The sequence below is a fragment of the Cavia porcellus genome, unplaced genomic scaffold (assembly GCF_034190915.1).
Source record: "Cavia porcellus strain 051 isolate PalLab524CR breed Dunkin Hartley unplaced genomic scaffold, mCavPor4.1 scaffold_8, whole genome shotgun sequence".
NCBI lineage: Eukaryota > Metazoa > Chordata > Mammalia > Rodentia > Caviidae > Cavia > Cavia porcellus.
Genome location: NW_026947491.1, coordinates 84,724,442 through 84,752,211, shown reverse-complemented (window position 1 = coordinate 84,752,211; position 27,770 = coordinate 84,724,442). Strand labels below are relative to the sequence as shown.

Here is a 27,770-nt window from a genome sequence, read left to right as displayed (position 1 = left end):
ACCCAGTATCTAAAAAGTAAGCCAGGGCAAAGTGTGTCTTGGGGAAACTGGATATGCATATGCAAGAGAATGAAGTGGACCTTTAATTCTTCTACGGAAATATCTCTGAATGGATGAAACACCTGAAATACAAGACGTAAAACCATCAAACCCGAAGACAAATGGGAAGCCATTATGTAGAGTTTAACAGTATTTTCTTGGGTATGACCCCAAAGGCACAAGCAACAAAAGCAAAATAGTCAACAGAAGAAAAAAGTAATTATGGAATGACAGAAAATACTTGCTGTGTCAGGTAATCCTGGTTGTCAACTGGATATTTAATGATGTTAAGATGTTACTTTTTCCGGTGAGCGAATGATACTATGTTTTTGAAAGACTTCTTAGATACACATTGGAATATTTCAAGTGGAACCGAAAACCAAAAGTGCATCTCAGTCACAGCTCATTATTTATTCAAATATGACATGATTCTGAGCAATTAATTGATGAGTCTACAAGAAAATTTGATGCTTGTTGTGGAAATTTCTTTGGAGTTGAAAATTTACCAACATAAAATTGAAGTATTTTCCGGATGCAGGCATATTACTTCGTCTTTCTAGAAATAATTTTGAGTATCAGTGTTTTAATTAACAATTAGGAAAACCTGTAGTTAGAGAAAAATGTCTATGTTATAAATCTTGAAGTTTTAGGGAAATAAGGTTGGAGTCTGAAAGTATGAGAGAAAAAGGAAGTGACTGTGTGCCGCTTCTGATGACAGTCCAAGGATCAGCTTTTACTTATTCATTGCGTGTGTGTGAACGTGTGCATGTGTGTGTGCGTGTCTATAGTACGGGTAACTGAACGGGTGTTGGTGAGCTACATCCCCAGCCCTTTTTGAGTTTTTGAGACAGTCTGTCACCAAGATGCCCAGACTGGTTTAGTTTTGTTAAGAGGTTTTGTTTGTTTTGTTTGGATTTTTGAAACAGGGTCTCACTATGTAATGCAGGCTGGCCTCGAACTCACAGCAGTCCTGCTTCAGCTTCCGAAGTCCTGGGATTACAGATGTGCACTACCCCGCCTGACAAACCAATCATTTAAAAATGAAAACACTGATTTTTCAAAAGAGAAGTCTGGATAAGCCTTACCCTTATCCCTGTAACCTCTGAAAACTTAAGTCTACAGCGGGTTTGCTCCCTGGGTTGACCAACGGCGCGTGCTTTGGAGCCAGCAAACAGGAGCAGCAGCAGGTTGGGGAGCTTCATTTCTGCGCACGCGCAGAGCTAACTACACGCTGCTAGGAACTTTCTTCGCGTCGGCGCCTTGCTGCTGAGCCGCCGCTTCCGTGCGGTGGGTTTTGCCTGGCGCACCGGGAGGCGGGGCCTGTGAGACAAGATGGAGTTGCTGCAGGTCTTGAAGCGCGGGGTGCAGCAGATCACTGGCCACGGTGGCCTCCTTGGCTATCTACGAGTTTTCTTCAGGTAGGCGTTTAAAGCTATGCTCTTGGTCTCTGCGGCTAGCCCAGCGCCTCTTATTGTTGGGAAGGGGTCCGGGTTTGGTTCACCTTGAGGACTCCACGGTTCTTATCAAGGACACCGGGGGTCCAGGCTCAGCGTTGCCCTCCCCGTGGAGGTCTCCGCTCGGCGACCTCAACCCAGCACTGAGCCATCTCCAGACACAGAGCTGTGACACCAGGCGAGCGGGGCGTGGGGATCTCGGGAAAGTTTCCCTGTCTGTCCTTCTGTTCGCTTCCTGCACAGCCAGGCGCTGAGGGCGGCGATAGCAGGGCTCTGAGCGGGTCCTGAGCCGGACAGCAGCTGCAGCCGCGCAAAACGAGTCCGAAGCCAGAGTGCAGGCGCGGAGCCGGGACGCGGTGTCACTGGGAAGTCATGAAGTCCTTTTAACTTCCTGACTTCCCGTGCGGGTTAGCACCCGCATACTAGGAGATCAAAGTAGTCTTGTGATGTTAGAGATCGCATTTATATTTATAGTGCAGTTTCAGCACATCAGTTGGATCAGTTTATTTTTGCCCATTCGTTATGCGTGCTGCTAGGTAGTGGGATGATACAAAGGATTTCCAGAGTTGATCAAAGCTGATCTCACATATGAGTGCCCTTGCTTGGAGGTGATGGCCATAGTGCCCTTACAGCTGGGGACAAGCTCTGGTCATTGTCTCATTTTTCTGATTGTTACACAGCATTTATCTTGGAAAGTTGGTATTCTCACCCTGTTTTCTTCTTCTTTGTTTTTTTTTTTTTTTGTTTTTTTTTTTTTTTAATTTGGTACGGGGAATCAAACTCAACCTAACACTTAGGCAGGTGCTGTGCCGCTAAACTGTATCCCCCGCCCCTCTCACCCCCATCCGTTTGTGTTTTGAACGAGTGATTCTGACACGTCTATTTTCTTTTGGACGTTTACAGGACAAATGATGTGAGGGTTGGCACATTAGTGGGAGAAGACAAATATGGCAACAAATACTATGAAGACAACAAGCAATTTTTTGGTGAGTGCAATACTTTTGGTGAGGATAACTGGACTGTGGTTGGGATACAGCTCAGTGGTAGAGCACTTGCTTAGCATGCCCAAGGGTGAGTTTAATTCCTAGCACTGCTGGGGAAGAGCAGAATGCACATACTTAGGAGAAGTTTATCCAAACGTAGGGCATCTCTGCCTCACACTAACACTATGGTTGAGATAGTTCTTTGTTGTGAGGGGCTGTCTTGTACAACATGTGTAGTGATCAGTAGCATGCCTGCAAGTGTGAAGACCAAAAATGTCTCCAGACAATGCTCAATGTCAGCTGTTCAGAACGATTCATCTAGTGTTTGGTACGTAGTAAGTGCTCAATAAACAGTATTATAGTATTACCTTCTTGAATTTTCTACCATGAGAATTTATTATTTTATGATAATAAAATGATTCTTTGAAAAAGATTCTTAATTCAGATGAACAGTATCAAAGAATAACAAGTAGTCTTCACCTATGGAAAAAAAACTGACTTATATACCCAGTCTTTTTAATTTTTTGAGATAGAGTCTTCATAAGTTTCTAATTTGTACAGGTTGGTCTTGAACTTGTGAGTTTTCTACCTCAGCCTCCTGCGTAATGGGTTTGTAGGTGTGCACCACCACACTCAGCTTCGTAGCATTTTTTCAAAACAGCAACACAATATTCTTTTGTTGAGTGAACTGGAATTTTTTCAAACTGTTGACCATTGAGGGACATTTAAGTTGCCTTTGATTTTTTGTTTTGTTTTGTTATTCATTATGCAGTACTGGGGATTTAGCCCAGAGCCTTCACATTGAGTTACATCTCCACCTGTTTTTTAATATTTTAAGTAGAAATTCCTGGAAGTTGATTTGCCTAGTCTGAGTATGGACTTTGAATATTTTGGTTTAATATCTCTCAAGTGTAAAATCACTAAGGCCCAGCTCTACTATGATAACCAAATTCCACTGTCATGGCCTGATTTGTGACCCCCTATCCAAGGCCGCCTCTGTCTGCTTGCCCCATCCTCATTGGATTGTAGTTGGATTACAGTTTATTTTGAATTATCCTTTTTCGTTTGTTTTTTGAGACAAGGTCTCTCATTTAGTTTCAACTAGTACTCTTGCCTCACCCCCACCCCCACCAATGTGCTTGGATTGCATGGGGCTTGGGGCATTACCGTGTGCTCTAGTTATCTATGTATGTATGTACACGTGCATGTGTGTGTGCATGTGTGTACATATGCACAAGGTACTAGGGGTTGAATCTGGGCCTTCACACTGAGCTGTACCTTCAGCATTTTTTTTTTTTTTTTGAGACAGAGACTCACTAAGTCTCTAAGGCAGAAGAATTCAGCTGGGCACGGAGGCACATACCTGTAATCTCTAGCACACAGAAGGCTGAGGCAGGAGGATCACTGTGAGTTGGAGGCCAGCCTGGGCTATATTGTGGGTTCAGACCACATATAGTGAGACCCTGTCTAAAAACAAAGGAATTTAAAAATAATTTTAAAAAGAAATAGCAGAAGAATCAAACATCAGAGGTCAGCTGCAAAATTTAGGGGTTTATTTCGAGGCAGAGTTAGGCTGACATCAAAGGTTAGGCTTGAATTTGCAGCCATCCTGCCTCAGTCTCTCCAGTAACAGGAATTTACTTGTGCAGCACTGCGTGGCATCATACATTTTTAATAGATGCAGGAGCTGAGGCTAGGAACTGGGGATTTAGCTCAGTGGCATAAGTACCTGCCTGGCAAGTGTGAGGTCGTGAGTTTATTCTTTGGTATCCAAAAAACAAATTTGCCTACTATCCAGTGAAGTTAGTGTAATATCAAGTGACAAAGCCCAGATTGAAATCTAGGTCTTTACGCAATTTAAGAATTCAGTAGAAATAGTTTTGTGCCAGGCATGATGGCACATGTCTGTAATCCCACCATACAAGAGGCTGAGGCAGGAGAGTCACCACAGGTTCGATGTCAGCCTGGGCTACCTAGTGAGTTTAAGACCAGTCTAAACTACATACATGGCAAGACCTCGTCTCTCTAAAAAAAGAAAGAAAGAAAAAGAAAAGAAAAGAAAAAAGAGAAGAGAAAAGAAAAAAAAAGTTGTGTAAATAGTGGTGAGGTCTCCAACAATTCCAAAAATTTTTGTGAAAAAATGCAGCTGTCATATTTTGATGATGACCCAATTTAGTTAGCCTACCTTTATAAGGTTGCTTATTATGCAAAAGTCATAGACATCCAAAAGGGTGAGAAGTGGTTCTTTTAATATATTTCTGTGAAAACACAGAATTCAAGTAGGGTCCTCTGAATATATGCCTGCCTCATTTCAGGAGGAGCATTTCCAGACCTGAACACTAAACAGCTGGGAACACATTTTTCTGTGGGCTCAACTCAACCCTAAGAGAGGGGCCTGAGCCTGCCCACTGCAGTGCACCCCGCAGGCCCAGGTCAGGCACCTGCTGGGGTGACACAGGCTGTGGGTGAAGCTCCCCTTCACCGCTAGACCTAGGGTGCTTAGTCCTCTTATCGCTGCTCTGGGGGGAGCTTGTAACATTCCTAAGAGAGGACTGCTTGCTGTTATACATGGACACTTTCGCTTCCTGATGTCTTTCCACCAGGCCGTCACCGATGGGTCATGTACACCACCAAAATGAACGGCAAGAACACTTTCTGGGATGTGGACGGGAGCATGGTGCCGCCCGAGTGGTAAGCTCACGCTCGATTGTATCTGACTTGGCAGTGTTGACTTCACTGCACAGATATTTACTGCACATCTTCTTACAGGGCAGTCTGGTGTTTTTCCTTAAAGAAGAGTTTCTCAGTTACCATGGCTGCATAACAAGATAACCTAAAATTTAGTGGAATAAAGTAGTAATTCTTTGGTTTTTGTTTTTGAGACAGGGTCTTGCTATGTAGTTCAGGCTGACCTTGCCCTCACTGTGATTCTCCTGCCTCAGCCTCTGCAACTGACTGCCATCACATCCAGCAGTGCAAATGTTTTGAAGTGAAATTCTAATTGCACTTAATTTTTTTTTTTTTTTGATGCTGGGACTCAAACTCAGGACTTCATGCTTGCCAGGCACATGCATATGCTGCTGAGCTGTATCCCCGGCCCTAAATGCACTTACTTGAAATCTCTGGTTTTTGATGGAACTATTTCAAAGCAGAGTACTTCTGTCTGAGGTACAGATTGCTGAGGTAATGCCATCTGGTTGATAGAAAATCAAACTCTGGAGAGCCTTTCCAGTTGGTCTAGAAGAGTTCCCCCAAACTAGAAAGGAACATATTGGCTTAACTGTGGCGTTTTCCTTTAGCTGATCATCGGAAGTAGTTTTGGGCTCTTTTGAGTGGAAGCTTGGATAATCTCAGCTTCTTCCTTTCTACTCTCTTGGAAACGCAGGACTTTATGGGAGATGGAGGCGTTTTTCATATGGAAATTTCATCTGCTTTTGAGACCCCCAAGGAAGATCAGAGTATTGTTGTGCCTGCTGTTTCTCGGGTGCCTGTAACTTGAAATTGTCACTGTGCCAATAGCAGCACGTCACGGGGTGGGGGTGGGGGGGTTAGTTGCAGACTCTAGTAGCCACCGCCCTCTCTGCAAACTCTGTTCCAAGTTTAGCCTTTGTCATCACGGTGTCCTTTATGGCAGGCCAGTTGCACATCTCGTGGCGCTAGTTTCCTTCATCCTGGATCGAATCCTCAGTGTTCCCTTAATTTTTGTGACTTTGTTTCTCTTGCAAATGGCATGGCAGTTGTGTTACAGAATGAGCCTTGGTGTGGGTTTGTGGGATGTTTCCTTATGACTAGGGGAGACTGCAGCTTTGACAGGGATGTCACAGAAACAAAGCAGCACCCAATTCTGATTTGTCAAATTTTAATGAATTTCTATTACTCAGAAGATATCAACCACATTATTCTATTCTAAAGTTAATTCATATTTCTTTATTGATTAGCATTTTGTGCAGAGATACATTAAAGTTTCTATATCCCAGTACTCACCAAACTTAATCTATTCGTTTATTTATTGAATTTAGGGCTTTCACATTCAGCTATGGCCCCAGCCCTTTTTTTTTTTTAATCTGTATTGGGGATCGAACTCATGACCACCTGCTTGCAAGGCAGGTGCTTATGCCGCTGAGCTATATCCCCAGCCCTGGCCCCAGCCCTTTTTTAATTTTTATTTTGAGACCAAGTCTCACAGAGTCACTAAGTTGCCCAGTCAGGGCTCAAACTTGGGGTCCTCCTGCCTCAACAGGCCTGCTTTAGCACCCCTGACCTATCATTGGTTCTTTTGTTACTCAAATTTAAGCTCAGTTTGAGGGCCAGGGATATAGCTCAGCTCCTGCCTGGCAAACACAAGGTCATGAGTTTGATTGCCGGTACCTCTGCCCCAAAAAAAGTAATCTCAGTTTGACAGTAGGAACTCATCTCAAAGTAAACAAAACATTTAATGATCGAGGCCTTTCCTGTGGATGAGATGAAACCTACCCCTGGTGAAGTTGTCAAAATGACAGCAGAGCACTTGCAAATTACATCAACGGTTGGCAGAGCAGTGGCCAAAGTTTTCACGACTGGACGTTATTCTGCTGTGGGTAAAATGCTGTCAGAGGTATTAGATGCTACAGAGAAATCACCAGAATCAGTCAAGGTGGCAAACCTCATTTATTGGAAGAAGTTGCCAGGCTTGGGATTGTTGCTCATTGGTGAGACTGCGTGCATAAATTGTTGTGACCCACACTCACCCTCACCCTCACCCTCGGTGTGGTCCTCGCAGAGAGACAGAAGAAAGAGAGTTGGGGGAGGGCAGGACAAGGAGGCAGAAATGGCTGTAGCCACTCCAGCCTTCACACTGGTCAGCAATAAAATATTTTAAAACTGAAGCATCCACATTTCTTAAGGTGTGCTGTTGCACATTTCATGAAGAACAGTGTTGTAAACTTATTTTTACTGGGAAACCAAAATTTGTTTTATTAGCTTCACTGAAATCCTCATTGTATCACAGTGGTCTAGAGCTGAATCCCCAGCATCTCCAAGGTGTATTCCTGTGATGATTTGTGTATCCACACCAGTACCACCTGTTCAGGTTCAGTGCCACAGGGTGCATTCTAGTTTCTCCTTTTTCGTATTTGTACTTTTGTTGGTCTTTTGAGACAGGGTCTTCTTATGTAGTTCAGGCTGGCCTTGAGCTTTACAACAATCCCCCTGCCTCAGCCTCCTGAGTGCTGGGATTATAGGGATGTGCTACCATGCCCAGTATAGTTGTTTTTTTTTTTTTTTTAATTAGCTGATTGATTTTTTGTGGTACTGAGGATTTCACATTGAGCTACATCCCCAAACCTTTTTATTTTTGTGTTGAACCTCACTAAATTGCCCAGGTGGGACTCAAACATGCCATCCTCCTGCCTCAGCTTCTCAGACAGTAGGCATATGGGTGTGCGCTGTACTCACCCGATGGTGCTGAGTGTTGAAACTTGTTCCTCCAGTCCCAGTGTATTTTGGTAGCACTGTGGGGCCTCGCTTTCTTGCTTCCTTTTCCTGTCCTGGGCTCCAGGAACCACTGTTCCTTTCTGACTTGATGAAATCAGCTGTTTGCACCTGGACGTGTGAGAGAAGCGAGTCGCAGGGCTGGAGTGGCCTTCTGTGGTGCTTCTGTCCCGCGTGTTCTCCCCTCGGGCCTCGCCCTCTGGCCCTGGTCTGTCCCTTGTCTCAGCTCTTGGACACAGACTGCATCTGACCCTCGGGCAGGGTCTCTGATGCACTGACTCATCCCTTCTGATACCCGCGGGCCTGGGGCAGCGCAGAGTGGCCTCCGGGTCCCTGGGGCGCGCTGCTGCTCTCTGATACCCGCGGGCCTGGGGCAGCGCAGCGTGGCCTCCAGGTCCCTGGGGCGCGCTGCTGCTCTTCGCAGCTGTCCTTCACACGCCCTCAGCAGCACGTGGCTGCTCCCTTTCCTGCGTCCTCACTGGCATTTGTGGTTTTGTTGTCTTTGTGATCGGAGCCAGCTAACTAGGCAGAGGTGACGTCTCGTTTGGTTTGCATTTCCCTGGTGATTAGTAGTGTGTCCCTTGTTTCCCACACCGGTGGCTATTTCTGGGTCTTCCAGGGAAATATCTGTTCCACTTTACAATTGGATTGCTTGGGTTTGCTGTTGAGTGTTCTGTGTTCCCTGTAACATCCAGGAGGACCGGCCCTGAGATCATGAGTGGGAGGTGGAGCAGCAGGCTTGGAAAGTGCTGTCACCCAGGGCGCTGCTGAGTGACCACTTAAAAACACTGGCCTGGACGTTGGCGTAGAGCTGGGTGAGACTTTACTGGGATAGTATATAATTTAACGTCACGTGTTGGGGGTGAGAGAATATGACTTTCAAACCCAGTGTGCAACCTTCATGGTGGCATAGGCCTGTAATCTCAGCACTGCAGGAGGCTGAGGCAGGAGGATCAATAGTGTGAGCCCAACTTGGGCCACTTTATGAGGCCCTGTCTCTAAACGAATGAATGACTGTATGCAGAGTCTGCGGAAACAGTGGACCCGCACGTCAGCATTTTGCTGTACTAATAAATGCCGGGAAGTTAAGCGGCAGCTCCCGAGCTGTGGCTGCACACAGCTTCCCTCAGAGTCGGGAACTTTCGCCACCTTCCCTGTCTCACTCACGGTGCCCTAATCGTGGGGTGGGGAGTGGGAGGAATTAGGAACCTCATAGGAATGGGAGTTCATTTTGTCTGTCTTGCCTTGACTTCTCTTCTTTGGTTACTTTGGTTGGGCTTTTGTTATTGTTTGTTTGTTGTAGTACTGGGGCTTGAGCCTCAGGCTTCACGTACACCAGGCAAGCGGTCCACCTCTGGCTGCGTCTCCAGTCCTTGTTTACTTACTTACTTAACATATTTAAAGTTAGAGTCTTGCAGAGTTACCCAGGTCCTCCTGCCTCAGCCTCCTGAGCAGCTGGGATTGTATGTGTGGATTGCCACTGTGCCCAGCTAGGCCTTTGCTTCTTTGGTTCTCAGTAGCCAGCAGGGCAGTGCTAATTCCCCCCAGAGAAACCATCCTACATGGGCAATGGCACTGTGTCTAAACCAAGCATAGCACTCTGCTTGCCAACGGTCCATTCGCAGGTGTTGAAACCTGCTTAATGAAGTACTGATCCGATGGGTTCGCTCATGCACAGTAGTGAGTGTGTACATGGTTCTTGCTCTCGGAATTTGTAGTACTGGATGAATACTAAGTAATGACCAGTCCTATAATTTGGTGCCTGTTATTTTTGTTGCACTAATTAATTTTCTTATCTTTTATTCTCTTGTGGGTTCAGCGGTGGGATTTTAATGTATTCAGGAATCTGATTAATTGGATTGAATATTAATACCCTGAAAGTATTGTTCTGGTTTTGATTTTTTTGGTGCAGGGGATTGAAAGCAGGGCCTCGAACATGCTAACATGTATGTGCTGAGCCACTGAGCCACACCCCCGGCTGAGGAAGTATTTAAGTGGGTAACAAATATCATTTTCTGTTAGTTTTGTTTGCTCTTGGTTTTAAGTTAGCTGAATGCTCTCACCTGTACAGTAATGCGCAAAAGCCTTTATTGTCTTTGCCGTGGCAATTTGCCTGTGCAGAGAAGACATAAAGACCACAGAAACAGGCAGGCGAGGGGTGCAGGTCTGTCATCCCGGCACTTGAGGCCAAGGCAGAAGGATCACAGTGAATCTGAGGCCTCCCTGGGCAACTCCGTTAAGAGCCTGTCTCAAAAGGAAGACAAACACATGAATAGTGTCTACATTATACTTGAGAAGGTAAAACAGTTTTTAATATACAGGGGTGGAAAAGTGGAGCTATTCCATGTATGACATTGTAAGATTGTTGTTTTCACTTAACATTAGGGAAATCAAGGTATACTTTTTACGATATGAAGTTTTAGAACCTTAAATTACTTTGAATCAAGCTTTTAAAAAAGCCAAATGGCTGGCTTGGGTTTTTTAATTGCATGTGTACTGTTTTCCCACTTGGTGGCACCTTCTGTTCACTTCTCAAACCCAAGTCTTCTCACAATATATGTACTGATGTCTTTGCAATTGATTTTTCTGATTAAAATGAAAGTTAATTATTCAAACAGTCATAATTCTTTTTAAAATAATAGTATGTGTGAGGGGGTCTCCCCCCTCCTTCCCTACCCTTTCCTTTTTGAACAGAAAGTACTTTTATCCCTAAATGTCTTCCAGGGTGAAATTGAGACTGATAAATATTTTTGCTTTTTTTTTTGAGACAAGGTCTCGCTGTGTAATTCAGGCTGATCTTGAACTGTCACTTCTGTAGCTGGTCTTGAACTCACAGCAATCCTCCTGCCTTTGCCTCCCAAGTGCTGGGATTACATACAGGTGCGCGCCACTCCTCGCAGCCATCTTTTGGCTCTTGTCAGGTTAGTGAGTTCAGGATGCTTAGCCCCATTGTGACTTTTTCAGTTGGTGTGATACTCTCTAGGAGCTTTTGTAGAGAGGGATGAAGATGGAGGCTTAAGTGGGGATGACAGGAGATGAGGGTGAGTCACTGGTGTTGGCTTTAGTGCTTGGTGCGGTAGTGGTGACACCAGTCATCGATGTAGGAAGTGAAGGCCAGTGAGGCAGAGGTGAGAGTCGCTGAGACCTGCTGCAAGTCCAGGTGGACGGTCACATCACATGAGCAGTGGATGTCCGAGTCTGAAGCTGTCCTGGTGGAGAAGGAACCAGCAAGGTGGGAGGAAAGGCCAGAGAGGCTTGCGTTTCAGGAGACCAGCCGTGCTTGCGTGCAGCAGGAGGCCAGGAAGCACCGCAGAGCACACCTGTGTTGGGGTCCTGTGCGCTCGTGGATGTCTGCAGAAGCAGCCCTTTAAGATGTGGGGGGCAGCCCTAGGTACACGTTCCAGTGCCACAGGCAAACACACATGTTTGTGGAAAGATCCCAGCAAGAGAGGGAGATCAACCTAGCTTGCTGAAAGAAGCCGTGTGGGCTGATTTCCTGTGTAGTACTTTTAAACATCTCAGGGTAGTCGTGTTCACAGTACACGCAGTGGTATTTTTCTTACTGGTATTACAAGCAATTTTCCCAAGTTGTTAAAGCAGTCCTTGTAAACTGGGCTTGGTGATGTGTACCTGTAGTCCTAATCCTGGGAGGCTGAGCAGGAGGATTGCAAGTTTTGAGTTTTGCCTCAGGCATTTAACAAGACTATCTCAAAATAAATTAAAGAGCTGGGGATATGGCTCAGTGGGAGAGTGCCACTGGGCTGGGAATGTAGTGCAAAAAGCCTGGGTTTGATTTTCAGTAACATACATTTTAATAATTATGATTATTAAAATACATTTTCTGGGCTGAGGGTATGCCTCAGTGGTAGAGCACTTGCCTACCACGTGCCTTGTTTAGTTCCAAGGGTGGAAAAAAATCTCATTGTAAGAAGCAAATAAACTAATTCCTTGGTTTGAGAACAGCATTTTTTAAATATGGTTCAACAAATACTTGAGGGTCTACTTTTGCATAGAGAAGAAATACTTTGTTGTTGCTGGAGTTCAGGAGCTTCATGCTCCATCCTCCCCTTTTTGTTGTTGTTCTAATTTTGAGACAGGCTCTTGCTGGGGTGTCTAGGCTCCTGCCTCAGCCTCCCGAGTAGATGGGGTTAGAAGTGTGTGCCATGGGGCCTGACTTCTTATTGTTTGTTTGTTTGGTTCCAGGATGGAACTTAGGACCCTGAGCTTGCCAGGCAGGCACTTACGCCATTGAGCTGAATCCCCAGCCCTTGACTCCATGTTTTCAGAGGCAGGGTCTCTCCGTACTGCCAAGCCTGGCCCTGAACTCTTGGGCTCAAGAGGTCCTCTTGCCTCGGCCTCTCAAGTAGCTGGCACTGCAGGTGCAGGCCACCCCACTAGCTGCAGAGGACTGATTTTGAAGGCTCCCAGGGGTAGAGGAGATTGGAGTATATCGGTCACCACCTCTGTAGAAGATTTGTGATTCTAAATAATAATGCGCCTGTACAGTGTGTATAGTATTTGTGACTCACCCCCATCCCACTTAGTACATGACAGACCTTTCATCTTGCTGAGTATCAGCTTGTTGTTCGCAGTAAGGGGGAAGATTTTGTATATAGAAAGGATTAATGGCAATTGGGGTTTAAAGTTAATATCCTGTTTATTACCGCTGTAAATGGAAAACCTAGCTCTTCGTAAGCCTTGAGGTTCCGTTTGTAAATAGGGTAACAGGATTAGTAAATTGAATACTTTTTGCATAAAGTGTGATTATTTCCTCTTGTTCTTTGATGAATGTCTGATAATTTCTAATAGGATTAAATTCTACTAGACGGTTATATCCATTTGCAAATTTAGTTAATTACATTCCTTTAAGTGTTTTAGGTCACATTCATAAATTTAATATATTTGATTTTTTTTTCAATCTTCAAATGCCAAACGAATAGGTACACAGCAATTCCAGCAAGCAAAATGTTCCTGAGCACTTAAATTACTTGTTTTCTCAGGCCAGAAAAGTAAAGGTCATCCAAATCTTTTCTCTAGTGTCTACTAGCAAGTTCTTTTTATCATTATCATTTGATTTTTAGATTTTTTTATTGGAGATCGAACCCAGGGCCTTTGCTTTGAGTTCTGTCCCCAGCCTTTTTACTTCGTGGTTTGAGTTTCGATGCAGGGTCTCACCAGGAGCTCTGCTGCCCAGGCTGGACCCCACCTTGCTGTCTTGGGGGTCAAAGGCAGGGCCACCACACCTGGCTTCTCCTTCCCGGAGCAGCTTGATTGCACAAGTGAAGGTTCGCTTGATAGTTCCACGCACCCTCCCTGGGACCAGCGTCTTCCTGAGACCTACGGTGACCTGCCCCTGAGCTGGGCTTTCACGTGGTTCCTTTCTCCTCTTTGGCCTCCAGCCTGCTGGACACACCGTCTAGGCCAGACGTAGCCCTCCAGCCAGGAGTGGTTCTTTTTAAATGTGTTTTCAGGTCCCGCCCCATCTCTGCCTTGAACGTCAGCGGCCTCTCCTGATGGTGAGCCTCCAGTTTCGAGCCCTTCCTTGGCCTGCAAGGCCTCACGGTGTGAACCGAGCCCCTCCCGGCTGTCCCCACCTCTGCCCACCGTGGCCTCCCGGTCTTTGCTGGAAGTCCGGCCACCTCTGTGCCGGCTGTTGCCCTGCGGTTCTGCCCGCCTTGCTCGGCTCCATCTCCGCGGTGTTCCTGCCCCTACAGGGCTCCTCAGACTACTCAGTGCTCGCCTCCCCACTGACCTGCTGGTAGCACGCGCCTGCCTCTGCCGTGTGTTCTGGTGTGTATTCTCTAGTTTATTGTTTATTTCTCCAGCCGCCGTGCTAGAACAGTTCCCAGCGCGTAGTACTCTACTTGCCCGGTGACGCCTGCTGAGTGGATAGAGACGGCGTAGAACTGTGTTACTCCAACAGCTTGTCCTTCTCCATCTCGCTTGTTTTCAGTGCACCACTTACTCAGGCTGCTGCGGGCTGGCGGGGCTTCAGATTTTGGAAATCTTCCAGATTTTGGAGTATTTGCATAAATTTTACAGGTCAAGCATCGTTAAGCCCAAAATCCAAAATCTGATAAATTCTCCAAAATCTGGAAATATCTTCAAATTCTCCAAAAGTTTTGAATTTCAGAGCATTTTGGACTTCAGCGTTTTGGATGAGGGCATTCTCACCTTTAGTAGATGCCTTGTGAAATACTCCTTGGGTTTAATCAGAGTGTTTGATACAATAGGTTGCAGAATTCTTTTCAAATTATACCCTTTTTGGTATGTATTTTCTGCTCCAGAAAATCAGAATATTAAGAAACTGTTCTAAGAAACTAGAAACTGTGTAATTATATAGATTGTCCAATACGATTTTTCCCTTTAACTCTTCTCTGTTCAGATGTGTTCATTATAAGACAAGATTGTTTTACTTTTTAAATTCAGTTTTAGCATGTTTCATTTCATATTCAATGCTTTATTTAAGGTCAATTATAACATTTTACGCAGATGAGTAGTTGGAAAATTCCATACTTGGGATATGGAAATAAACTATATATTACTTTTAATGAACAAGAAACGGCCCAGGAGTCCCGTTTCCAGGGTGAATCTTTATTCTGTTCACGGGTTGTCACAGCTGTGGTAAGCTAGAGTCAGCCATAAGTAGCAAATTTTGAGGTTTTTAAACAAAAAGACATTTTGATCCTTTTTTGTATATAACCTTTAGTGAATGACATTGTTTTTTGGAATTGACTTAGAAAAAAATCTCCATTAAGATAAACTAAGATACCCTGTCTGCCACTAAAGCCTTTGAGAACTTCAGAGGAAGTTGGGTTTTTTTTAATGATGATTTAAGTTGGATGAAGTAAGATTAGAAGCAGTAGAATCTATTTATAGTTTTAAAATAATGATGACTTCAGCAGGAGTTACAAGAATTGGTTTGAATTAGGAAGATTTTTCTGTTTTTGAGACAGGGTCTGTAATCCAGGCTGATGCAGGGTCTTGCTGTGTAATCCAGGCTGATCTTGAACTCATGGCAGTCCTCCTGCCTCAGCCTCCCAAGTGCTGGGATTACAGGCTTGTGCTGCATTGCACAGCAGAATTTGTCTTTTTCAGTATATACTCACTTTCTTTTTATAAAGTCATACATATTCATTATGGAAAATTCAGAAGTAACAAAGGAAATAAATGGAAATAAATACAATCTGTTACCCTACCATATAAGAACAACCACTGCTTTATCCTGGGGCGGTCTTGCTAGGTCAGGATGTTGCTCAGTGGCATCAAATTTGCAGTGATCCTGTCCCAGTATTCCAGAGTGTGCCACCATGGCTGGCCGCTGGTAACATTTTGATGTGTGTTATTCTGATCTCATTTTCTATATGTATATGTCCTTTTGTTTTTGTTATTAATATAATTGGACTTTTGCAGCAGTGTCTTGGATTTGAATCCACAACTTTGGCCAAATTATTCAAACATGTGCTGCCTGGTTTCCTTATTTATTAAATTAGAATTATTGTATTAACCTCAAGGATTATTACAAGAATTAAATGAGTTAATGTTTGTGAAATGTTTAAAATTATGCCCATGAATTATAAATGCCATTTAAGTATCATTTTAAAAATTAAACTATCTACTTTTAAACCTTAAAATGTGGTGAACATTTTTCTCAAGTCATAAAGCATTCTCTATAAGTTATAGTGACACTTTAGTCTTCTATTGTTGCCACGTGTGTAACCTTGCATTCTTGGATTTATTCTTTCCATTTTTCTCATTGTTATAAATACAGCTGGGATCAGCATCAGCATCTCCTTGTTCATAAACATGTACTGTGTGTCCTTGTTTCTTTTTTTTCTTGAGACAGGGTCTCAGACTGCTATGAATTCACTATGTAGCACAGACCGGTCTTGAATCTGCAGCAGTCCTCCTGCCTCAGCCTCCTGAGTGCTGGGATTACAGGCCTGCACCACCACTTGTTTCTATTTTTTTTAGTTTTTCTGGAGAGCAGAGCCTTGAACATGCTGGGCGAGTGGAAGCAGACTCCTGCAATTAAATTTTTTTTTTTTTTTTTGGATTTTTGGTTTTTTGAGGTGGGGTCCATGCAGTTCAGACTGACCTTTAACTCATTTTGTAGCCCAAGCTGGCCTCAAACTGATGACAGGCCTTCTGCCTCAGCCTCCTGAGTGCTGGTACAGTTAAAATTATTACATGAAGCATAAATGTTTTATGTTTTTTTAATACAGATTGCCAAAATGCCCTCTAAAAAGGTTGCAGTGATAAACACTTGTCAGGGTAAATGCATTCCACAGTGTACGACTGTTGATTTTTTTTTAACTTTACCAATGTTGAGTATATTGTTTTTTTTTTTTTTAATTGCCACACAGTTTAATGAGCACATTGTATGTGTTTGCATTGGTGCTGGGTGTTGAACCTAGGACTTTTTGCTTACTAAGCACAACTTCTACCACTGAGAGATATTCTCTGCCCCTAACTTGTTGTTTTTTGGTTTGTTTTGTGTGGGTTTTTTGGGGGGGGGGTAATGGGGATCGAACTCACAACCTTGTGCATGCCAGACAGGTGCTTGTGCCGCTGAGCTAAATCCCCAGCCCCCTCCCATCTTGTTTTAATTTTCATTTCTCCAACTTGTTTTGTGCGTACTATTTTAGTTTTTTTTTTTTTACCATTTATCTTGATATCATTTGTCCAATTTTTAATTGAACGTTTGACATTTTCATTCTCATTCACAATGGCAGGAAGATCTTTTTTCTGTTCTTTTAGCCTTTAATCTTTTATTTATTTTAGTTATTTTTTTGAGATAAGATCTCACTGTGTAGCTCAAGCTGGCCTTACGTTCACTGTGTGGTCTAGGCTGACCTGGGATTTGTGGAGATCTTCCTTCCTCTGCCTCCCAAGTGGTAGAATTACAGGTGTGTGCTACCATGCCCAGCCTGTTTGCATGTTTTAGAGCATAAGAATTTCAAACTTCATGTAGTAAAATCTATCGGCTTTTTAAAAATGTATAGGGTTTTTTTACTTTTAATATTAATCTTAAAAATAGACCTTCCTGTTCTTTATCAGTATGTTTTATGGTTATAAATATTCATCCATGTTGTATCTGAGCATTTCAGAACTACAGTATCTGTAATCAGCCTGAGTAGGGCTACACACCTGTGATCCCAGACTCTGGGATGCTGAGGCAGGAAGATCACAGGTTTAAACCCTGACTTGGCAATTTAGTGACTTAGTAAGACCCTCTTAAATAAAAAAGCCTTGAGATGGAGCTCACTGTGAAGGCCTGAATCAATCCCCAGTACATCAAGGGAGAAAAATCTGAAATCTGTTTGACACATGACTTGGGAAATCTAACTTAATTTTGTTATGACAGAATTATCCTAGCATTATTTGTGGAGAAATTTTTTGTTTACTCAGTAATTTGAAATATGTTTATTACCTTATGCACACTTTAGTCTACTGAGGGGATTTTATTCTGCTTTATTGTACTTTGTACTGATTTTTGTACTATTCTACTGTTTGTACTATTCATTTAATATCTGGTAGTGTCAGCCTTCATGACTGCTACCAGTTTTCAAAATTCCTTTAACCTGAGTCCAATTAGTATTATATCATTAAATTCTGAGGAAGAATCCCACTGGGATTTTGATTCAGGTTGCATTTAGTTAAGTAACAGTATGCTAACAAAATTTGAGATAGCCATCTTTTAAGGAACTGTATTCAGTTTCTTAATTTGTTTAATTTATCCCAATTCTGTAGTTGAATAGATTGGGTAGACAAGGATTACAGTAATTGTGATTTAATATCTTTATTTCACTTTATTTTGATGCAACTTTAATATAAGTACAGACTTTTCCCAAAAGTGTTGCATATTTTTATTATAAAGTCTTCTTTTTTATATTTGAAACTTCTTTTTCCAATCTCCTTATTTGAATCTCACTGACTTTATCAAGTTTTAATAATTTTTATTTTGCCCTTTAAAGACAGTAGTGGACATACAAGATTTAAGTGGCCCTAATGCCAAACACAGCAGTTTTCTGGACAACACTCTTAGCACATTAATATCTTTAATTAGTTGGAATAAAAATAGCCCAGCAGAAAATCTGTTTTGCAAATAAAAGTATTTGGTGTAGAAAACTATAAGCTGTGATTTCTTTGCCTTTAATAATGGTAACAGGAGGGTAATTCTAGCCTAGCAGATTACAAACCATCTGGTTTATTGTATTTCTCTCTGCACTGTCGTACTGAGTATAGTTACTAATTACACATTCCCTGACTTACTCATAACCTTGCTAGGATAAACATCTTCAAATTTTATGTATTGTGATAAAAATGATTTTTTTTTTTCTGGCACTGGGAATTGAACTGAAGACCTTATGCTTGCCAGGCAGATGCTTCACCACTGATCTGTATCCCCTGCAAAAATGACCTTTAAAAAATGTTCAACATGGGCCAGCGCATTGTGGTTCACATCTGTGATCCTGGTACTCAGGAAGCTGAGGCAGGAGAATCACCATGAGTTTGAGGCCAGCCTGAAATATATGTAACAAGACCTTGTCTCAAAAAACAAAAATGTTTAACCTGGCCTTTTAAATGATTTAAATGTTGTAAATACGAGCCCATTAATTTTACAGATTTGTGGCTTTCACGCTGACATTCTGTGCGTGCCTGTCCTGCGATTTCATCGTCCCCTCCCAGCTGTCCTTCCGTAATCTCCCCTTCCCTGTCCCTTTCCTGGAGCCTCCCTGAATGATGTCCTGCTTATACTTTCAGGTATATATACATTGTATTATTTGTTGTTAAAGTTTTTATATGTTACAAAACATATACGACTTTTTTTTTCTTTGTGGTATTGTGGCTCAAACTCACAACCTTGAGCTTGCTAGGCAGACACTTATGTCGCTGAGCTAAATCCCTGGCTCATTACTTGTCTTTTTGTGTCTGGTTTGTTTTGCATAACACGATGACCTCCAGTTCTGTCCATTTTCCTGAAAGCAGTCTGTTCACTCTTCACAGCTGCATAAAATTCCACCTGAGCAGATCCCGTAACCTGTTGTGAGTGATGCCGCCGTAAGCTAGGTCTGCAGCCATCTCTTTAGAGCGGCTTCCCGTCCTTCAGGTGTGTACCCAGGACGTACCGCAGGTCATACTGCAGTTCACATTTGTTTTTCTGAGGAGCCTCCATATTACTTTCCATGGTATTCCACAGACAGTGCTGGGGAACTGGTTGTCCGTATGCAGAAGGTTGAAACTAGACTCCTATCCCTTACTTGCCCTGCACAAAAATCAACCCAAAATGGATCAAAGACCTTAATGTAAGAACTAAAACTTTGAACCTACTAGAGGAAAACACAGGGAAACACTTCAAGATGTAGACATGGGCAGTAGTTTCCTGACAGGACTCCAATAGCTCAGGAACTGACAAATGGGATTATATCAAGGTAAGAGCTTTCCACACAGCAAAGCAAACTGTCACAGAGACAGTGTACCGAATGAGAGAGATCGTGGCTCGCTCTTCATCTGGCAGAGGATTAATACCTAGAATACACAGAGGTCTCAGGAAAGTTACTAAGGAAAGATCAAGTAGCCAGCCTGTAAGTGGGCTGGTGTGAACAGACACCCCAGGAGGACACAGATGCCAGCAAGCACATGGTCAGCGGAAAGCTAGGCTCCGGTCAGCTGGGCTGTTAAGGAAAAGTCCACAGCTGCTGCTGAGATGTGAGCGCCTCCGCAGGAGAGCAACGCTTGCACACTGCTGGTGGGGGTGTGACAGTTATCGTTTACTTGGGTGTTTTCTATTGCTCCGTGAGCTCTTCAGTTCTGCACTTACATAACAGAATCTGGCGAGTGTGTGCCTTGGACTGTGCTTTCTTCCGCACGTTTGAAAAGGAGTGTCCACAGCAGTTGTCAGTCATTTTCTGTAGTCACTATGCTGACTGACTGAGAGCTGCGCCTCCCTCTGAGCAGGGCGGGAGCAGCATCAGGGGCTCGGCACCGGCGCCGTCAGTCCCTCGATGGCTCTGCTCACCGTTTCCTCCAGAGGGTGTGAGGGAGACACCGGCAGCTTGTACAGGCCTCTTCCTTCTTCCTGTGATGTTCATCATTCAGTGGCTGTTTGTCTTTTGGCTCAAGTATAGCTAGTGTAATCTCTACCCCTGTGGTTGGTGGTTTTAGCCGGTTACCCAACTTTGTTTACCAGTTACTGACCGCAAACCTTCTGAGGCTTACATGGAATCATGTTTGTTTGGTTGGTTGGTTGGTTGGTTGGTTGGTGTGGTCTTCTGAGAAGGTCTGTCTGTGTAGTCCGGGCTGGCCTTGAACTTAGGACATTCCTCAATGGCGGCCACGCCCCACCCCTGCGTCCTAAGTCTTTCTCATTGGCTTTGCTTTTTACTTGTTTTAGTGGAACCATTTCCTGTGCAGCTGGTAACCACAATTTCATCCTTGGAGCAGCCGTTCTGTGGACAGTCACCACCGCCCCTGCTTTTTTCTGTCCCTTAGGAGCTGCCAGTCTTTTGGGATCTGGCATGAACTCTTTCCCCTTCCTCTCCTTCTGGCTTCCTGCTTGATTCTGTCTGTTCTTCGTCCCTGGAACGCTGATTCCTCCCTTATCTGGCCGATGCATCATTACTGAGCTCTTTCCTTTCCATTCCATGGCCAGCTGTCTGGCACTTGCCATCATACATCCTTTGAAATTAAATTGTTAAGTACTTAATTTAGGGCCTTGATTTAATATTTGGATCCAGCAAACTATATACGGTTCTGTAGTGTTCGGACTCCAGCTCGAGTCATAGATGCATGCAGAGACCCCTTTGTTCAGCTGGATTCTCACATGTGTCAGGAGTGCTGCATGAGCCTAAGTAACCTGGGCCCGGTAACATCCAGAACCCACCCCAGCATCCAGCACTGATCCTGTACTTAGCTCTGAAATACACGTGATAGCCACTGTTAGGAACATGTTTCAAACAGTAGTGCATCCTAATTTAATTGGCAGCCTGATTTCTTTCTTGGAAATGCGTAAAATGTCAATGTACCTGAAAATGAATGGCGTCATAGATTTGAGGAACCACAGTAAGTGCCCGAAAAGCTTGATCCTTCGCCCCAGCTCCCGTGTGACTACAGTTCCAGGTGCGCCCCCGCGGCCAGCTAGTGGCTGACATTGGTTGACTTCCTGGATGCTTTAAGTGTATTATCCCACTTGATCCTTATGCCATTGTAGGAAGCAGAGGTATTTAGTGGAAAAACCTGAGGCTCAGAGAAGTTCAGTGAGCGATAGAAATAAAGTTTGCACCCAACCAACAGAGTAGCCGCTGCCAAGCTTCCTGCCGCCTCCCCGTAACCGCTGTTTTCTCTCCCCTCTCGAAGGCACCGCTGGCTTCACAGTATGACCGATGACCCTCCAACAACCAAACCTCCTACTGAGCGGAAATTCATTTGGAAGAACCATAAATTCAATGTGAGTGGCACTCCAGAGCAGTACGTGCCGTACTCCACCACTAGGAAGAAGATTCAGGAGTGGGTGCCCCCCTCCACGCCGTACAAGTGAGGACAGGGGGAAGCAGAGGGACATGTGGAAACCGTCTCCCAGGAACTTGATTAAACTTTGTTTGACCAAGCAGTGTCCTTTGTGTCATTTTCCTTAAATTTGCCACGCGTCCACCTGTGAAATGGAAGCTCATGAAGATGGGCGAGGGAAGTCAACATCAGCTACGGTGACACTGGTGTAGAGTGCCCCTGAGGTGACCTTCCCCACTCCCCTGCTGACTTCCGGGAAGATCTAAGCCCACGCGGGGCCAAACAGCTTTTCCCACGGGGTTGGAGAGGAGATCGGGGACACAAAGGCAACAGCAGCAACAGGTGGCTTTAGCACTGCGCTGCAGAGGTCAGCAGAGACCTCCTGTTTCCTGGGCCCGGCTTCTTTACCACGTTAATCTGTGAGCTGTCCCAGGCCTCTCTCCAAGGTTGCAGGGGTCGGGGCTTTTTCACTGTTGTTGCTGACAAACAAAAGCATTGACTGACAAGGAGCTGGGTAGCAGAAGGCCTCAGGGAAATGGAGAATGTTGGCCCGGTTGTTGTGTGGGACGAAAGACAGTGCCAAGTGTCTCTGTTCTTCGGGGAGATTCCCATTCTCCTTTGGAGAGCCAGTTCCAACTGTCTGCTGGGCACCGGGGAGACTAGGGGACACCAGGCGCTCTGAGCCACCTGCGCGCAGACTCGCGGCTGTTTCCGGTAGCACCCTGCCACCTGGGAGCGGCCAGCGGGGTGCGGTTAGTGCACTGGGACAGGTTTGCCACGCTCCTGCGCATGCCCCGTTCACCACGTGCAGTGTGGGAAAGGCGAGGTGTGCAGGCCTACAGAACTCAGTGGGGGACAGTGGGGCACTGGGGCTCAGCAGGGAGGGTTGTAAGCAGTGCCTTTGATCATGCACTTTGACGTCGAAGAAACGGTCTAACACAGACCGCCAGGTCAGACACCTGGGGAGAACCACGTTGCAGACTGGTGTTGAAGAGTGGGGAAGGGCTTAGAAAATGATGCCTGACATCCTAACAGCAGTGAGGAGCTCACTGAGATCATCTGACCGCAAACCTCCCAGGCCGCGGCTCTGCTCGGCCAGCACCACGTTCGTGGGCCAAGAATGCTGTGTCCAGAAAAAAGCCGCGGCCTCCTGTCTGATGGTGCCTCTTCTCAGGCTCAGCGGGCTTGCTCACTTCTGCCTCACATGTGTGGGCCATGCTAACCTCTTCCGAGGGTCCAGTTTGTTGTTACTTTGAGACAAGATCTTACTTTATAGTCCAGGCTGGCCTCGAACTCGTGGCGATCCTCCTGCCTCTGCGGGATCACAGGCGTGTGCCAGGGCACCTGGCTCCAGATTCATCCTTGCGTCGGGCCCTTTTCCCGTGCTGTCCCTCTGGCTGGGCAGTAACAGCCTCGCTGTCTCTTGTTTCGTGTTGCTGATGTCACACTTCACAGACATCAGCTCCTCGGCAGGATACGCGGTGTCCACATCGTATAAGGTGGCTTCCCCTGCAACTTCCTTTTTAACTTTATTTATATAAACTTTATCGTTTTTATTGTCTTCATAATACTTACTGTTCCTTTTTGAAGACAGACATGGAGAAAATTGTCCCCATAAATGATCTGCGTATCCTGCACTTACTGAGTGCCCCACGGTTCACCCATGCAAGCACTGTCCAGGTAGACATAACGAAGGAAGGTGGCAGTTATCGGGTTAATTCTGCTGGAGGTGAGGTGATGACTGAAGACAGGCAGATTCGGGGATTTTAGAAAGTGAAGGCCTCGTGGAGAATCACAGCAAGGCATGCTGATGGCTATAAATAGGAAACTGAAGAAAGGTTCATTGAGCGATTTTTACAGGAGGAGAAAAGTACGCTAATTATTGGGGTAGCATGCTGTGTTTCCAGAATGATCGGTGGTTATTCCGAGATTGTGTCACTTGTGTGATGAGCTTGCAAAGTGCCCTTGGCCTTCATCCCAACTGCGCGTGATGCTCCTGCGTGTGGAGAAATCCTGTTTATAAAGCTCTCTTCACACCCGGCCTGAGGAGGCACTGGCACAGGTGTGGGAGACGCCATTCAGTGCCCGGTATGCAGCAGTGAGCCACATTCACGGGCTCTGTCTTTGGCCCTAGGATGTATGGACAGGGTGCAATGACAGAACCAGATATGCCGCAGGGGAGTTTTAGCAGGACGTGGAACAGAGAAGGGGGACTAGGCGAGGGTCACTGTGTGTGCATCGATTTAGGATACGGTGTGAAGGGTCTCCCAGAGCTGTGCAGCCAGATTGCTCTGGGTGGTTAGCTGACGGGCATCCAGCGAGAGCCATTTCCTGGAACGCACACATCTGGCTTCTTGTTTTTTTGGCCTTTCTGAGACAGGGTCTCACTATGCAGTTCAGGCTGGCCTTGAGCTTACTTTGTAACTCAGGCTAGTCTCGAACTTGCAGCAATCCTCCTGCCTCAGCCTCCTGAGTCTGGGATTATAAATGTGTGCCACCACGCCCAGCTGGACTTCTGTTCTTTACAATTGTCCTTCCTTCTGGTCACGAGCCTTGGCTTCTTGGGGACCATCCTTTCCCGACTTTCAGCTTATATGGGTCATATGGGTCATATGACCTTCCTCTTTTCCCTTTTTGGAACTGGGGATCAAACCCAAGGTTTTTCCAATGAACTTCATCCCCAGCCCTTCTTATGCTGTGAGACAGAAGTCTTGCTAAATGGCCAAGTCTTCCAGACTAGGCTGGAAGTTGTGACCCTCCTGCCTCAGCCTCCCACTGGCATGTACCAGCATGCCCAACCGAACCCACTCTCAAATTCTCCTACTGTCCTATCCCACTGGCCTCAGTGTTCGGTTGGGGAGTGAAGAGGGACCCCAGGCAGCCCAGTAACTCAAGCCTAGGACTTGAACTGGAAACACTGGAAAAGAGCAGTCCTCATCCCGTGAGACTGGGACTGAGAATGGGTACCTGGATGGTGGGAAAGGCACCTGACGAGGAAGGGGACACAAAGGGCCTGGGTGAAGAGGGAATAGATGGGGTTCCTGCTCACGGTGCCTGGAACCCGCCCCCAGTGCGCCCAGCTCCATAAGCCCGTGCCTCGCCCTCACTCGCCTTTCCAAGGTTGTCTCGGGCTTGTCTGCCACTGCACCTCCTTACTGATAGAGAATCCTCACAACTTTGTTCCATCTCCTTGTGAAATTTGAATTTGCTTTCCCATTCACCATCTTCCTTACTGGACAGAGTGCTGTGAATTTCCTGATTCATTATGAAAGGCGTATTAGGAGCCAGTAGTGTTTTCCAGCATTTATTAGTGCATGCTGGTAAATAGCTTTCTCTTCATAACTAAAGGTTCATGTCGAAGTGGAATTGGCCTCCACATGTGCACAAGCCTTTCAAATTCCTGCCCTTCGGGGAATGACACCACCACGGTTCCAGTTTCAGAGAGGTCTGCACATCTGCAGACTCAGTGGTGTATAGCCTGGCCTTGAACCTAAAGCCACAATAAAAGTTAATAAAAATTGGCTATCATGTTTATGTCACTAATGTTACGCATCAATCCTACAGTACTAGGTGATTTATGATACTATTTTTCTTTTCTTTTTTCTTTGTTTATTTGGAGATAGGGTCCTTCTCACTGTAGCCCAGGCTGGCCTCAAACTTGTGATCCTCCTGCCTCAGCCTCCCCAGTACTAGAATTACAGGCATGTGACACCACATCTGACTGTAATTGTCTTAACACAACAGAAAGAGGATGGAAAATTACACACAAGAAAAGCTGTGTGCTAATTTGAAATGTAATTGTTAGGATGGAAAAACTTTTCTACCTTTAAAAAAATATCTCTTTGCAGTTAGAATTAATAAATTTGCAATACAGTACTAAGAATTTCATCTAAGACATTAACTCTGCATTGAGCTAGTTGGAGAAAAAAACCCTCATGGAAGGAGGAGGAGGCCATATAAAAGGTGTCAAAACAAAACATCACAGATAGCAGCCAATAAAGCAGTACCCAGCCAGGGTGAAGGGCAGTACTGGTCAGCGGGATGGGCAGCGCTGGTCATCAGAACGGAGGAGACACAGACAATGAAAGAAGCCACCCGCCCTGTTACTGTTGGATCAAACTACAGAAAACAAACTCAGTACAATTCTTGGCTGCTGGAACCTGTAAATTGAAAGGACTGAGAACTGGGATTGACTGGCAGCTTTTGAGGTAACGGAAATGTGCTGGGGTGGGTGATATGGCTGTACAGCATTCTAAATACATGGAAAAAATACTTGAATTGTGTGCTTTCATTTTCTGAAATTGAACCGAGGGCCTTTGCGCTGAGCTACTTCCCCAGTCATTTTGTTTCTGTTTTTTGAGAAAAGATCTCTAAGTTACCCAGACAGGGATCGAACTGAATTACATACATTACAGTAGTTTAAAATATGAATTTTATGCTATGTGACTTTTCTATCAATTTAAAAAATAGAAGATTCTGAAACTCTGTTCTAGTGGGTTATTGATAGTAAGCCTATTTCCTAAAGGCAAGTGATATTTATCCTACTGTAGACTGTTCTGAAAACAGCTCTGATCCCTGTTCAAGCACTCATATGATAGTCTGTCTCTTTTGCTTACTAGAGATTGAGTTGAGGCCAGGATACAGCTCAGCAGCACAGCACCTGCCTGGCAAGCACAGGGGCCTGAGTTCAATTCCTGGTACAGAAAAAAAAGAAAAAGAAAGAAAGAAAGAAAAGATTGAGTCGCACCTGGGTACAAATCACACTGAAGACTGTGGCTTGAGAGGGGGTGGGGCAGACATGGGGCAAAGGCGGAGGTGAGGCCTGAAGTCACACAACAAACATCACAGAACCGCCCAAATCTGACTGAGATGTGGAGGCCACACTTCGATACCTCTAACTTGGGGAGAGATCTCAGGAAGCTTTGACTTCGAAGTGCCTCAAATAATAAGACATTTCATAACATGTCTAACAGAGTCTGGGGCTGGATTTAGGTGATGGTTTCTAAGTTCAGGAGCTCAGCAACATTATCAAGACCCATGATTTTGTCCATCTTCCCCTGGCATCCTCTGCACGGTGATCCGGTCTCTGATTTTGGTCCCTTTAACGTCCTCACCCCTGCAGTTTGAGCGGCACAGGCACTGAGGTGTGGGTGCCCTTGTCTTCTGTCCTATTTGAGAGTATGCAAGTCTCTGGAAACCTTCAGCAGACTTCTGCTGTCTCCACGGCCTGTCCTGCGTCTCATCACTGCAGCTAAAGCCGTCACTTGGCAAAGCTCAGGGGACATACAAGGCGACTTATTAACCAAGAGCGTCTGAGAAGGACCTACCCTTGGATAGGACGCAAGGGGGAGTGAGATTAAGGTCCTGGTAGCAAACCCCGGATGAATGGCTGTGTGATGCTACCATAGAGACAACAATGTCTGCCTGGAGAAGCAGAATCTCAGCTTGGTGGCACCCACTTGGTGCCACTGATGTCCCTTGGAGGGTGAAAGTGGCTTTGTCTCCTGGAAAACACAACTGTCGCACTTGTGTAGAAATGTGGAGCTGCTCTGGTAAAGCCCTCCTTATTCAAACGCTGAGGGCTGGAGTGGGCACTCGTAATTCTCACACTGCGCCTGCCCCGTTCCCTTTCCACAGGCCCCAAACCCCACTGCCCTAACGCAAAACCCTGGACTCCCTCCCTCGGGTGGAGAGGCTGACTTTCTCCTCCCTATTGCCCCTGGCGGTGGCTCCGCACAGATGCAGTGTTGCTTCTGACCAAGCGGTGGCCACCTTGTCCTTGTGTCCAGTCCAGCTTCATCTGCTCCTTGGGTTTCACGCTGAGGCTCCGTTAGGGTTCTGGACTTGGCACTTGTTTCATGTTTTGCACCCATGTCCACTCTGTTTTGGGAGAACATTTGATTTTATTTCCCCGCAGGGATCAAACCCAGGCCCATGCACCTGCTGGGTACACACCCTACCCCAGGGAGAACATTTTAAAGTGAAGAAGCTAACCTGTTTGTTCATCAGTGTGATGGATGATTCCGTAATTATTTCCAGCCACTCGGCTGTGAGACCCCTGTCTCATTCACACCCTGAGTCTCCTTCACACAGTGTGGCATGTGTGGAGGCTCTGGGATGGACTGGGCTCTACCCTGGCCCAGAAGCCGTGGAGCTCGGGCCACAGAGATGTCATGAAATCCTCCTCAGAGTTGTCACACACGAAGCCCTGCCATGTGGGAGGGATTGGTATTAATATTTTCATACCTTAATTTACTTGGTAAAATCATAGCTAAAAATCCAAAATCCTAACAAAAATTTAAAATAATGATGATTT

At 45.2% G+C, this 27,770-nt stretch overlaps 1 protein-coding gene across 2 annotated transcripts; it reads left to right on the top strand.

The window, feature by feature from the left end:
• Nucleotides 1-1,258: 1,258 nt before the first annotated feature.
• Nucleotides 1,259-21,554, top strand: Ndufa12 (NADH:ubiquinone oxidoreductase subunit A12). 2 transcript variants are annotated; one of them, XR_010049436.1, is made up of 5 exons: nt 1,259-1,457; nt 2,397-2,479; nt 5,080-5,167; nt 18,956-19,058; nt 21,305-21,554. XR_010049436.1 is itself a non-coding variant. In XM_003476251.5 (4 exons), exons 1-4 carry the CDS (start codon nt 1,372-1,374, stop codon nt 21,483-21,485), a joined length of 438 nt encoding a protein of 145 aa, XP_003476299.1. In that variant the 5' UTR covers nt 1,260-1,371; the 3' UTR covers nt 21,486-21,554. The 2 variants fall into 2 exon arrangements, 1 of the variants encoding a protein (XP_003476299.1); XM_003476251.5 differs by lacking the exon at nt 18,956-19,058 and having other exon boundaries at nt 1,260-1,457.
• Nucleotides 21,555-27,770: the final 6,216 nt, after the last annotated feature.